The 12,692-nt window shown below is 53.0% G+C and overlaps 2 protein-coding genes across 3 annotated transcripts in view; both read left to right on the top strand.

Moving 5' to 3' along the window:
* LOC137431586 (hyccin) overlaps positions 1 to 12,692 on the top strand; it is a 576,074-nt gene that overhangs the window by 431,242 nt on the left and 132,140 nt on the right. The gene's annotated exons all lie outside the window — the stretch shown is intronic.
* Positions 6,328 to 12,351, top strand: NR2C2AP (nuclear receptor 2C2 associated protein). Of its 2 annotated transcripts, none has more exons than XR_013624131.1 (5): positions 6,328 to 6,385; positions 6,598 to 6,688; positions 6,821 to 6,946; positions 11,603 to 11,670; positions 12,050 to 12,072. XR_013624131.1 is itself a non-coding variant. In XM_068123062.1 (5 exons), exons 1-5 carry the CDS (start codon positions 6,348 to 6,350, stop codon positions 12,165 to 12,167), a joined length of 423 nt encoding a protein of 140 aa, XP_067979163.1. In that variant the 5' UTR covers positions 6,328 to 6,347; the 3' UTR covers positions 12,168 to 12,351. The 2 variants fall into 2 exon arrangements, 1 of the variants encoding a protein (XP_067979163.1); XM_068123062.1 differs by having other exon boundaries at positions 6,821 to 6,926; positions 12,048 to 12,351.

Here is a 12,692-nt window from a genome sequence, read left to right as displayed (position 1 = left end):
CCGACGCTCAAAGCCGCTATCGAGCGTCGGCCCGGGCGTTTCCCGACTTGCCAAACGAGCACGGCGGGCAACACTTCTTTGCCTTGTGGCCGAACCTGGCGTGGAAATGGCACCAGGCTTGTGGCGGGTGTGGCGGAGGCCGCGGCCTTCGCGGTGGTGGTGGGCGGGGTGTGGCGGTGGCCACGAGGTGTGCATCGGCCTCGGGATCCACGAGGTGTGCATCAGTAGCAGCATCAGCCCCGGGATCCGTGACGGCCGCACCGAAACTCGCCCGCATGTCACACGCCGCGAAAAACTTGTCGGCCTCGACGGCCAGCGCGCGGGGTTCCTTTATTTTGGAACCGGCCAACGCGAGGCGTACCTGGGCCGGTAGCTGGCGTAGAAAGAGCGCCGGGAATAAAAAATCCGGTGCTTTGTCCCCCAGTAGCGACAGCATGAAGTCCATTCGGACCGATGGTTGCGTGTCGCCGAGTTCGGGAAGGTTCATGAGACCGGCGTCTCGTCCGCCGTTATGCCGCAAAGCTGGAACTGGGCCTCGGCCTGCATGAACCATTCCTCGGCCTGAGCCTCCCAAAACTCAGGGAGTTTCACCGCTACCGCGTTGCTTCTTGTCATGGCGCATTCTGTTGGTCAGCGCCAGCTGAACCAGTCGGAGGTCACCAGTGAAGTGCGGTGCTATGCGCACGACTTGTCTTGCCAATAAGGGAAGCAACAACGTACGAAACCAAAAGCGTCTTTATTTGAAAGCTCAAACTATAACACTGCCGTGCTCGGGGCTGTGAGCCCCGTGTATATCCTGAGGCCACGCCTACCCCTCGGGCGTGGCCGACACCCTCTTGGTGCACGGAATGATGTCATCGCGCCAGCGAGCCATCGTGTCCGCCACAGTACTCTGAAAAGCCCGTTTATCGGGCAGCAATATATACACACACTCAAACACGTCATGCCGGAGCGTTTGCCCAGGAAAGGCGAGACTGGGCGTGCCCGGGCGTCCTGGGTGAGCCCTGGAAAGGCGAGTCTGGACGTGCCCGGGCGTCCTGGGCGAGCCATGGAAAGGCGAGACTGGGCATGCCCGGGCGTCCTGGGCGAGCCCTGGAAAGGCGAGTCTGGACATGCCCGGGAGAGGCGCGTCTGGGCCTGTCCGGGCAGCCTGGGCGAGCCCGGCATGGTGATCGCTCCCTGGCCGCGTCCTCGGCAGGTGCAAGGCGATTGTGTATACCCAGCGGTAACCGCTACACGCACCCCCCCAGAATCGACTTGCACCGGCAGGATCAATTTAAGGGGGGTCCTGATGACCCGGCTGAAGCGACCCCTGGAGGGTCGTGGGGGGGGGGGGGGGGGTCCGGTGTGGTGGTGGGTGGTCGAGCGGGGGGAACCGTGGACAGGGGGCAGCCTCGCCGTGGAGGAAGGGCCAACCGTGGTGGTTGGTCGACGTCCACGTGCGCCGGCTTGAGGCGGTCCACCCAAATCCGGTCCGACCTGCCGCCGATGTCGATGAAGAACGACTTGTCGTCCCATCGCAGGACCCGGAAGGGCCCGTCGTACGCCAGCCGGAGTGGCCCCCGGTGTGCGCCATGACGCACAAAAACGTACTCCGCTGTGCGAAGCGCTGGGGGGACGTTGGACTGGGGGCCACCGTGGCGGGACGTTGGCACGGGGGCAAACCGTCGGGCGGCCTCCTGGAGGTCCGAGCGCTGGCGAGCTGCGGGCCAGGGACTGGTAGCGTCGGGCACGAACTCGCCCGGGACGCGTAGCGGCTGATCGTAGATGAGCTCGGCGGTGGACGCCTGGAGGTCCTCCTTGGGGGCCGTGCGGAGGCCCAAAAGGACCCACGGCAGCTGGTCGACCCAACCGCCGTCCTGAAGGCCGGCCATGAGCGCGGCCTTCATGGAGCGGTGAAAACGCTCGCACAACCCATTGGCTTGGGGGTGGTAGGCCGTGGTATGGTGGAACCTGACCCCCAGGTTGCGGGCGACCGTGCCCCACAGCTCGGAGGTGAACTGCGGACCGCGGTCCGAAGAGATGTCCGCCGGTGCGCCGAAACGGGCGACCCAGGTGGCGATGAAAGCCTGCGCCACGTCGGCGGTGGTGGTGGAAACGAGGGGAACGGCCTCCGGCCACCTGGTGGTCCTGACCACCATGGTGAGCAGGTGTGTGAAACCCCGTGAAGGGGGAAGGGGGCCCACCAGGTCCACGTTGACGTGGTCGAAACGCCGTTCTGGCACGGTGAAAGGTGCCAGCGGGGCCTGGGTGTGGCGGTGGACCTTGGCCCGCTGGCAGGCCGTGCAGGCGTTGGCCCAATCACGGACGTCCCGTCGAAGTCCGTGCCAGACGAAACGCGCCAACACCAGCTTCTGTGAAGCTTTCCGGCCCGGGTGGGAAAGGCCGTGGAGGGAGGCGAAAATGCGGCGCTGCCAGGTAACGGGCATGACGGGGCGAGGCTGGCTTTGGGAGACGTCGCAGAGCAGGACAGTGTCCGCGAAGGGGACGTGGGCCAGGCGGAGGCCCGTGTCCGCCGCCCGGAGGGCTTGCACCGTGGTGTCGGTGGTCTGGTCGGCCGCCATGAGCGCGAAGTCCACGCCGAGGTGGACCGCGTTCACACTGGCCCGAGAAAGACAGTCGGCCACGGCGTTGTCTTTTCCGGCGACGTGCCGGATGTCCGTGGTAAATTCCGACACGGCGGAGAGGTGGCGCTGCTGCCGGGCCGACCACGGCTCCGTGACTTTGGCCATTGCGTAAACCAATGGCTTGTGGTCGACGAACGCCGTGAACGGGCGGCCCTCCAGGAGGTGGCGGAAATGGCGAACGGCCAGGTATAGACCGAGGAGCTTGCGGTCAAATGTGCTGTATTTTAACTCGTTCGGCCGGAGTTGCCGGCTAAAAAAAGCGAGTGGCTGCCAAACCCCGTTCACCCATTGTTCATGTACGGCGCCCACCGCGTAGTCGGAGGCGTCTGTAGTGAGGGCGATGGGAGCGTCGAGCACCGGGTGAGCCAGCAGCGTTGCGTCGGCGAGGGCCCGCTTCGCGCTCGTGAATGCCGCGTCCATGGCCACGGACCAGACAATGTCATGCTTGGCCGGCTTGCCCCGGAGGGCTTCGTAAAGGGGCCGCATGAGCTGAGCAGCGCGGGGCACGAAACGGTGATAAAAATTCACCAGGCCGAGGAACTCCTGCAGGGCCTTGATGGAGCGGGGACGCGGGAACTTGGTGATGGCCTCGACCTTGGTTGGCAGCGGCACGGCCCCGGTCTTGGTGATGTGGTGGCCCAAAAAGTCAACGGCCGTCGTGCCGAAGTGGCATTTGGCCGGGTTGACGATTAAGCCGTGCTCGCTGAGGCGCCCGAACAGTGTTCGGAGGTGGAGGAGGTGCTCGGGCCGGGACGTGCTGGCGATGAGGATGTCGTCCAGGTAGACGAAGAGGCATGGCAGGTCGTGCAGCACGCCGTCCATCAAGCGTTGGAACGCCTGGGCCGCGTTCTTGAGGCCAAATGGCATCCTCAAGAATTCGAACAGGCCGAACGGCGTGATGACGGCCACTTTTGGGACGTCGGCCGGCCTGACAGGTGCCTGGTGGTATCCCCGTATCAAGTCAATTTTCGAAAAAATGACCGACCCGCCAACCGGGCGGAAAAGTCTTGGATGTGCGGGATCGGATACCTGTCGGGGGTGGTAACGTCGTTGAGGCGGCGGTAGTCGCCACATGGGCGCCATCCGCCCCCCGGCTTCGGCACGATGTGCAGTGGTGAGGCCCACGCGCTATCGGAGCGCCGCACGATGCTGAGGCGCTCCAAAGCGTCGAACTCGGCTTTGGCCACGGCGAGCTTGGCCGGGTCGAGGCGGCGGACTCTGGCGTAGGCCGGCGGGCCCGTAGTGGGTATGTGGTGCTCGATACCATGTCGCACTGCGACGGCCAAAAACGTCGGCCGCGTGAGGGCCGGGAATTCCGCGAGCAGGCGAGCGAACTCGTTCGCCACCGGGAGGGTGCACGCTGGTTCGGTCGGCGCGAATCTGCTCATCGTGCATGCCAGGGAGCTGAAGGTCTCGGCGTTGACAAGGCGACGCCGTTTGACGTCGACCAGCAGCCCGTGCGCGCAGAGGAAGTCGGCGCCCAGCAAAGCCATGGGCACGCTTGTGGTCACAAAGGTCCAATTAAAGCGTTGGCTGCCGAAGCAGAGGGTGACGTTGCGCGGGCCGAAGGTGCGTATGGCCGATCCGTTGGCAGCGACCAAGGAGGGGCTGCAAACGGCGGTCTGCTTGTCCTGCTCGGAGGCGGGTATGACGCTCAGTTGGGCGCCGGCGTCACAAAGGAAACGCCGCCCGGACGCTTTGTCCTTAATAAAAAGCAAGTTGCCCGAGTGGCCGGCGCTCATGGCTGGTAATGAACGCCGGCCCGGCCGTTTCCCGACTTGCTGAAAGTGCACGGGGGTCGGCATGTCCGAGCCTTCTGTCCGAACCTGGCATGGTAATAACACCACGCCTGGTCAGGTGGAGGCCCCGGCCGTCGTGTTGGAAGCGGTCGGCGCGGCGTGGCGGCCGCCAGTTGCACCGGCAGTTCGGCCTCCAACCGCACAGGGCGCTCGGGTGCCATGGGCGTCGCCTCGGATGGCGGCGGGCTCAAGGTAGCCGCCCCGATGTGCTGGCCTGCCGAGGAGATCTTGTTGGCTTCCCTGGCGAGGGCGCGGGGATCCGCGATCTGCGTACCTGCCAGGGCGAAGCGTACCTGGCTAGGCAGCTGGCGGAGGAACAGCTCCCGGAAAAGAAAATTCGGAGTGCTCACCGAGCAGCGAGAGCATGTAGTCCATTCGCTCGGACGGGCGCGTGTCGCCGAGCTCGGGCAGGTCGAGCAGGCGTCGTGCGCGTTCCGCCGGTGAGAGGGCGAATGCGTCGAGGAGGAGCGTTTTGATCGCGCCATACTTGTCAGCGGTTGGCGGGTGCTGGAGGAGGCTCAGGGCGCGGGCCGCGGTGGCGGAGCCGAGTGCCGCTACCACATGGTGGAAGCGGGTGTCGTCGGCGGTGATAATAATAATAATAATAATAATGCATTTATTTTATATAGCGCTTTTCAGGGAGCCCAAAGACGCTTTGACAGAGTGCAAAACATAATGCATAGCAAAACATAAAAACAATTGCAAAAAACAAGAATCAATAGGGAAATATTCAAAGCAAAAAGGAGGGAGAAGGAGAAGAGATTGTCAGGGGTTAAATGCTGTGGGTTAAATGTTGAATGCAGTGTTGAACAGGTGGGTCTTGAGTGATGTTTTGAATGATGCCTCGCAGGGCAAACTGGGAGTCCGCCTGGGCGAACCAAACCGCCGCGTGAGCCTCCCAGAAGGTAGGCAGTTTAAGGGCAACTGCCGTGTCCATGTCGGGGGTCACCAGTGAAGGAGCTGTGCTTCAACGCGAGTCGAACGGATTGACGCGACAAAAGACGGGAATTCGTCCGAGTTGCTTTATTGCACAAATCAAACTCGGGTACTCTGAAAAGCCCGTTTATCGGGCAGCAATATATATACACACTCAAACACGTCATGCCGGAGCGTTTGCCCGGGAAAGGCGAGACGGGGCGTGCCCGGGCGTCCTGGGCGAGCCCTGGAAAGGCGAGACTGGGCATGCCCGGGCGTCCTGGGCGAGCCCTGGAAAGGCGAGACTGGGCGTGCCCGGGCGTCCTGGGCAAGCCCTGGAAAGGCGAGTCTGGACATGCCCGGGAAAGGCGAGACCGGGCGTGACCGGGCGGCTCGGGCGAGCCCGGGAAAGGCGAGTCCGGGCATGCCCGGGAGAGGCGCGTCTGGGCCTGTCCGGGCGGCCTGGGCGAGCCCGGCATGGTGATCGCTCCCTGGCCGCGTCCTCGGCAGGTGCAAGGCGATTGTGTATACCCAGCGGTAACCGCTACAACACGAGGGTTGTTTCAGGATATTCACTGCTTATAATTAATATCAAAAATCCAGAGGGGGAGGGGGAGGTGCGCACCCCTGCACCCTCATCCTAGATCGAAGGGGGGAGGTGCGCACCCCCTGCACCACCCCCCTGGATCCGCCCCTGACACAGTCCAGTACACCGATAAATTTATAATATACTATTATATACGTAATACGTAACCTTACCGTGTATCACTATCAGTCGTAGTTATTTGTTGTACAGTTTCTAATAACCGTTGGAGTATAGTTCGCGCGAGTATCTTCGGTATCTCTTCGTGTATTCCACTAAAAATTTACAATCTACCCTTATTTTTTGTGTAGTACTTGTATCTTATGTATATTATTATTAATCTGTATATACTTGAAAACGCCGTGGTACTACAACAACAACAACAAAAAAAAAATGTGAAAACGTCATGATTCCAAGAACAAAATGGCGACTTCCTTGTTGAGTTCAGATATACAATGCAGGTTCCGTTGCAGTATTTTCATGATTATTTGGTTTGAGAGGTCGTTGAGTAAGTCGCTTACTCATCCAGTGTATATTAAATATTGTAGTGGTTTTGCATGTTTTTTGCGTAAGTTTAAAAATAAAAACGTATCATTTTAAATGTTTGACACGTGTGCTACAATTGTGATGATGGAGATTTGAAGTAACTTGTGAGAATATTTGAATCCATCAGAGTAAGCTCTGTGTTGAACCGGGATGCGAAGCAGTTTGGAAAGAAGCATTTGCTTGATGGAGACGTAGAAACATCTTGGAACTCTGACGAGGTTGGTATAAAATCAGGAAGGGCAGGACGGTGGGTGTCGGACATTCTGAGGAGGATAAAGCATCGAGATTCGAGTTGCTTGGTTCCCGCGTCTTGAGCTTGCTCTGTTCTCTGTCGCCCGCGACGCCCCCAGGGCTCCCCCCAGTGGCTGTTGGTCGAATTCCCTAAACCTGTGCGGACTGCGACGCTCCAGCTGCAATTCCAGGGTGGCTTTGTCGGCAAAGGATGCTGGCTAGAAGGTGATCTTTTTGTATGTCAGGTGAACTGTTCAAGCATCGATAGTCGCTAACAGACACCACCTATTTGCAATATACAAGCACATTTTCCCTATATTTGCAACTACGTAGGCAATTTACCAAATAGTCCGGCAGCTAAGCTATTAATATAGCATAACAATTGTGCATTTTGTGAGGAAAGCACCAAATTTGGCACACTAGTAGACTATCATATTATGAAAAGATCTGGATATTGGGCCATCTCGGATTCAGAGATTTGATTTTTGCAAGATTTGCAGATTTTGAAGATTTGCAAGCTGAGATTGCAACGCCAGGGACGGCCGACTCCTTCCTGCGAGCTGCCCACGTCACCCGCACAAGAAGAGCTCATCAAATCACTGCAGCGGCACTGCACATCCTGCAACACCGTGCGTATGAACGCCACTGTATGACATATGGCTGATGATGCAGAAGACCTGCCTGAGTTCGAAGACTGGTGTCACCAGAGAGGAGAAGACATTCCCAACTTTCAGTACTGGGCAACTGTGCTGGAACTAGAGATGTTGGTACTGGTCTACGTGCGTTCTCTGCGGCAGGCTTCATTCACGATGTACCTTGATGCCCTGACGGAACTGGTCCCATGGTTCCATGCCTTAGACCACACACCCTATGCCAGGTGGGTCCCTGTTCACCTGAGGGACATGGTTACACTCCCAATGAAGCACCCAGATGTAGCCAGAGAATTCAGGGCTGGCAACCTCACTGTACAGAAGACGAAGAAGGTGTTCTCTTCGATCCCAATCGAATCGAAATCTTGCAAAAATCAAATCTCTGAATCTGAGATGGCCCAATATCCAGATCTTTTCATAATATGATAGTCTACTAGTGTGCCAAATTTGGTGCTTTCCTCACAAAATGCACAATTGTTATGCTAAGTTGCCTCACTAAAAAGTATAACACCTGTGGAGTCACCGTACTTCCAGTTTGAATGCTTTTTGGAAAAGTTATGAGTATTGGTGGTGGTTTTGTGTGATGCCAACATATTTGAAAGAGAATTGTGGTGCCGGCATTCTGAAGTTGGCGAGTTATCACCGGAATTCTGAACAAATTCCTTCCCTGATGACTGCTGGGAAGGCAAAGGCAAACCACCCAATGTAATCCTTGCCACAAGATGGCTCTGGCAGCAGTGAATCTTCCTTCTGACAGTGTTTCACCAGACTCCTGCTATAGTAGGGGGGCCTACGGACTCAATTTCAAGTTCGTGTGCAGTTCATGTTAATTTCGGGCAACCACTATAAATATTCTACTGGGTCCTACTAATCGGAAAAATGATGTCGCCATTTTTTTCTTTTGACCTTTAGTGACCTTGACCCAAGGTCAAAGTTCAAACGTCATAACAGTGACCATACGTCATCCAAAGTATATCAATCTGGGTACCAAAATGTGGTAAATTTCACAAGGAACATTGATTGACATTTGTTTCGTCATTTGACCTTTCGTGTTTTTTGCAATATGCAAATGAGCTAATTAGAGACAAAAATATGCATAATTAGCATACCCTATTAAACATATATCCCAGTTATACATATAATGGCTAGTACATCCCGTATCCAGAAAATGTTAATTGTTAGTAATTAATCACAAATGTATCCTGGGTCCTATTAGCTGACTGATGTCAATATTCTTGTGACCTTGAACTAAAGTCAAAGTTCAAAGAGCATATTGTTACGAATTTGGTAGAGCAATATGTAGAGCAGAGTAGATCTGAGTAGGTAACATGCTTCGAGATGTCGCGATAAGGAACACTTCATGTAATAAGTCATGTGTAGGCGTTTGTCGGGTTGAGATGTATGATTGTGAATCTACCAGGAGATTCGTGTGTTAGTTAGTGGAGGGAATAATGAGTAGAGCCCTTGTATGTCTCACCTGGTAGTCAAACCTTTGTCCATTATGGCATTGCAGACCACATAAACACTAGTTAGGACCTTTAGTACAACACTAAATGACGCCTTCTCCCCTGACATGACTTAGGAAGAAATCAGGCTAGAACACCGCCACAATTGGCCGCCGCCATTTACACCTTCGAGAGGCCTGCCCACCTCGCATAGCACGTGCTATAACACAAGGACCACGGAGTAGGGGACGAGGGTTGGAGTGACACAGTGGGCGTGCACAGGGGCGAGGCGGTGGAGGCTCTGATTGGCAGAGCAGTGCGCCAATGCTGACGTCATCGGCCGGAGATATTAACGAGGGCCGGACGCCATTTTGAGAGAGATGAGATCAGAGCCCCGACCTGAGGAGACCAGAGTGAGGAGTGAGGAGTGAGATCTGAGTCAAGAGTTCGTGTGCACAGTGGCCATTGCGCAGTTGAGAAGATCTGATCCAGAGCAGTTGGATTCCTGGCCGTGCAGAGATAGAGAGCCCGAGTTGTGTTGGCAGTTCGCAGTTCGCAGAGTTGGCAGTTGAGCCATAGGGAGTTACTGAACGCCAGTTTGCCGAACGCCATTGGGCAGTCGAGTCGATACGAGGAGTTGTCTTCAGCAGCCCAGTCGAGTCGTTCAGAGATCCCGACCCGAGTTGGGCTGAGGTGTAGCCCGAGTGGAGTGGAGGGGTGCTGGTGCTTTTGGAGCTTGGTGCACGGACCTCGTTGGCGGTGAGAGGATCAGAGCTTGGAGCGGGACCTCGTGGTGTGCGGTCTTGCCGGGCGGGGCGGTGCTGGACAGCAGCGGAAGAAGACGACAAGACAAGCTATGTGTGTACATTTTACAAGACGTGTTTCTTTCTTTAATTCATCTCCCTCGTCTCGTGTTTGATATCTGTTGTGTGCGGGATCCCGATTTAGAATAGTTCATTACCGGCGTGTGCTTTTCACTGTCTTTGCTTTTCCCAATAAACCCTTGCATTACTTTTTGTATATAATACCTGAACGGAGTTTACCGGGTGATTGATTTGATAGATAAGGCTGCAGGGACTTGCGCTGCTTCCCTCCATTCCGCGCACTTAGGTGTTTTAGATTTTGGAATCCGCCATTGAGCTTCTGCCTCGGAGTTAAAGCCTTCGTAATCGGCAATCCGCGACCGCCAGATATTAATTTCGGCGGTTGCGCGACAATATTTTGGCCACAATTCTGCATTACCATGATTGTGTTCATATGTGCATCTAATGTGCATCATATGTTCATATGTTCTAGCTCAATGGACACACATTGTAAAAAATTTTGCACTGAGTGAACTGGAAACATGTTTTTGCTTTTAGATTAGCTTCTTATATTGCTCACAACAAAGGATCTTCATAATCCTCTTCTTCTTCATCAATCCCAAAAGCATGTCCATGGTCATTGTTAGTACAGTTGTCATCATCTGCACCACACACACACACACATCTCTGTGCAGTTCATATTCTGTGATTGCAAGAGCAGTGAGAGCTGCATTTTGTTGTCGTACATCCACACTTAACTAGGTGAGTGATGGCATATGGGGCAGGGAGTTGCTTTGTTGAGATGGCCACCAGACAATCACCTTCCACTTTCCACCCAAAGTCAGTAGCAGGTGGGAGCTGTGGGTCAGGTATGTAATCTTGGTTGTGTAGATACTACAGGTCATTGTATCTTACAAAAGCATTAATTCTTTATCTTAACAGGATTGGAGTCCTTCCCTGAAAAGAGCAAACAGAATATATGTGTGACACGAACAAGCAAAGTGATTTGGGATCAATTTTGTGTTTTTCGGCAACAAATTAAATGTTAAAAATACTAACAATGGCTAAAAACCCAACCAACATGAGCAAATGAGCATGATGAATGAACAGTATAAAGAAAAGCATTGGGAACATGAATCCAAAAATCAATATTCTAGAGATCCGACTTATTTTGCTTGATCGCATCACATTGTTAAAATGACATTTGACATTTCACCTTGGGTCAAGGTAAGTAAAGTCAAGTACATGTCAAAGGTCAGTTAATATCAAGAACATGTCAACAGAAAACAATAAGCAACATATTTTTCCACTTTAGGATCCAGCAGAACACACTTGAGATGGTAACTAATGATTGGCATTCAATAATAATATGAAGTGATGGGATGTACGTGTATGGTGAAGACTATATGTTAATTATGCATATTTTTTCACTAATTAGGTCATTTGGTTATTAATTTGCATATTGCAAACATCTGAGAGGGCAAATGACAAAACAAATGTCATAATCAATGTTCCTTGTGAAATTTGCCACATTTTGGTACCCAGGTTGATATACTTTGGATGAAGTATGGTCACTGTAATGGCGTTTGAACTTTGACCTTGAGTCAAGGTCACTAAAGGTCAACAGAAAAAAATGGCGACATCATTTTTCCGATTAGTAGGACCCAGTAGAATACATTTATAGTGGTTGCCCAAAACTAACATGAACTGCACACGAACTTGAAATTGAGTACGTAGGCCCCCCCACTACTAGACAGGCACCTACTTGTCAGGAGCAGAAATCTCCACCCTCAGCGATCGCAGGAATCAAACTCACGCCAATGAAGTCAATGCAATAATGCTTTACCCACTCCACCACCAAAGGTTGTTGGGGTTTTTTTCATTGGTTTCAAACACCGTGTTGCTGTCACTTCCCTACGTAAGATTCTGGGATTATTTTTTAAGGTTTGCTTTTTTTTGTTGCTTTAGAGTTTAGATTATTAATTTTTTGTTTTTCTTCCCAGGATCTATGAAGGCTGAACACTTTAAGAAAATTATGGACTTCTATCCTGAAGACATAAATGCTGTTCAAATATCCTTCTGTAAATTTTGCTACAGTCATCTTGTCATGTGTGATTGAAGAGGCGTTCATATAAAACGCTCGATTGATGTTCAACATGCTGATGATAAGAGAGGAAACGGATAACCTCCATTGATCTCCAAGTGCTGTAAACGGAGCAAATGGAGTTTCAATGGAGTGTTTACCTGATTCGGCTCAATGGTTGGTGTCAGCTCGTGGAGAGCAGAGGTTCGATTCGGACTCTGGCTGAGTCTTCCAAAACACTTTTTTTAAAAATGGTACATGCTGCTTCCTTGCTTGGTAATCGATGTACAAATCGACGAATGGTTGTACAATTGTAATCTAAACTGCACTGCTGACCGTTTAAAAAGTTTCCTTAACTACAGCACAGTTTTCCTGTACCAGGATCCCCGGTTTTGGAACGCCTCAGAGTTGTGTTTTCCAGCAGCACTGATTTCTTTGGCCGGGTGGTGGTTTACCAATTTGATATGCTGGGTGAGGTTGTGTGAGGTTTAAATGGCTCAGAGAGACGAGTGCTGCCCAGGAAGAGAAGATGGAAACCTTGCTTGTAGATATGTCTTATGCAGAGTTTGGAGTATGAGAGAATCGACACGCTTTTGAGAGGAAAGAGCATTGCAACGGAACTGAGTATGGATATAAATAAAAGGATAGCGTGTGTCTGTCCGTGGCTTATTCCGTTTTCCTATCTCACCACTCCGTGCATCATCACCAAAGTCCGTAGGTGTAATTAACAATGCTTCGCAATTTAAAATTAAAACAGCTGTTCACCAACATCTCTTATCCAAAACCCCATCCTTCCCCCATCCAAACCCTTGATCTTTTCTACCCCCATTAATTCACCCCAGATCCACTTTTTTGAAATACCAACTTCTTTCCTGGAAGTCCTAGCAGTGTCCTTGTGTTTTATACCTCCCACCCCCACCCCTCTTCCCATGCCTCCTCCCCCCCAAGCCCTCTCCCTCCCACAGATCTCCCGATGTCCCTATTCTCTGCTGTTGTACTTGTGTCCTTCT

This window comes from Myxine glutinosa, chromosome 7 (assembly GCF_964187855.1).
Source record: "Myxine glutinosa chromosome 7, kmMyxGlut1.1, whole genome shotgun sequence".
Taxonomy (NCBI): domain Eukaryota; kingdom Metazoa; phylum Chordata; class Myxini; order Myxiniformes; family Myxinidae; genus Myxine; species Myxine glutinosa.
The sequence above is the reverse complement of the archived record's forward strand: the minus strand, read 5'-3'. Positions and strand labels throughout refer to the sequence as shown.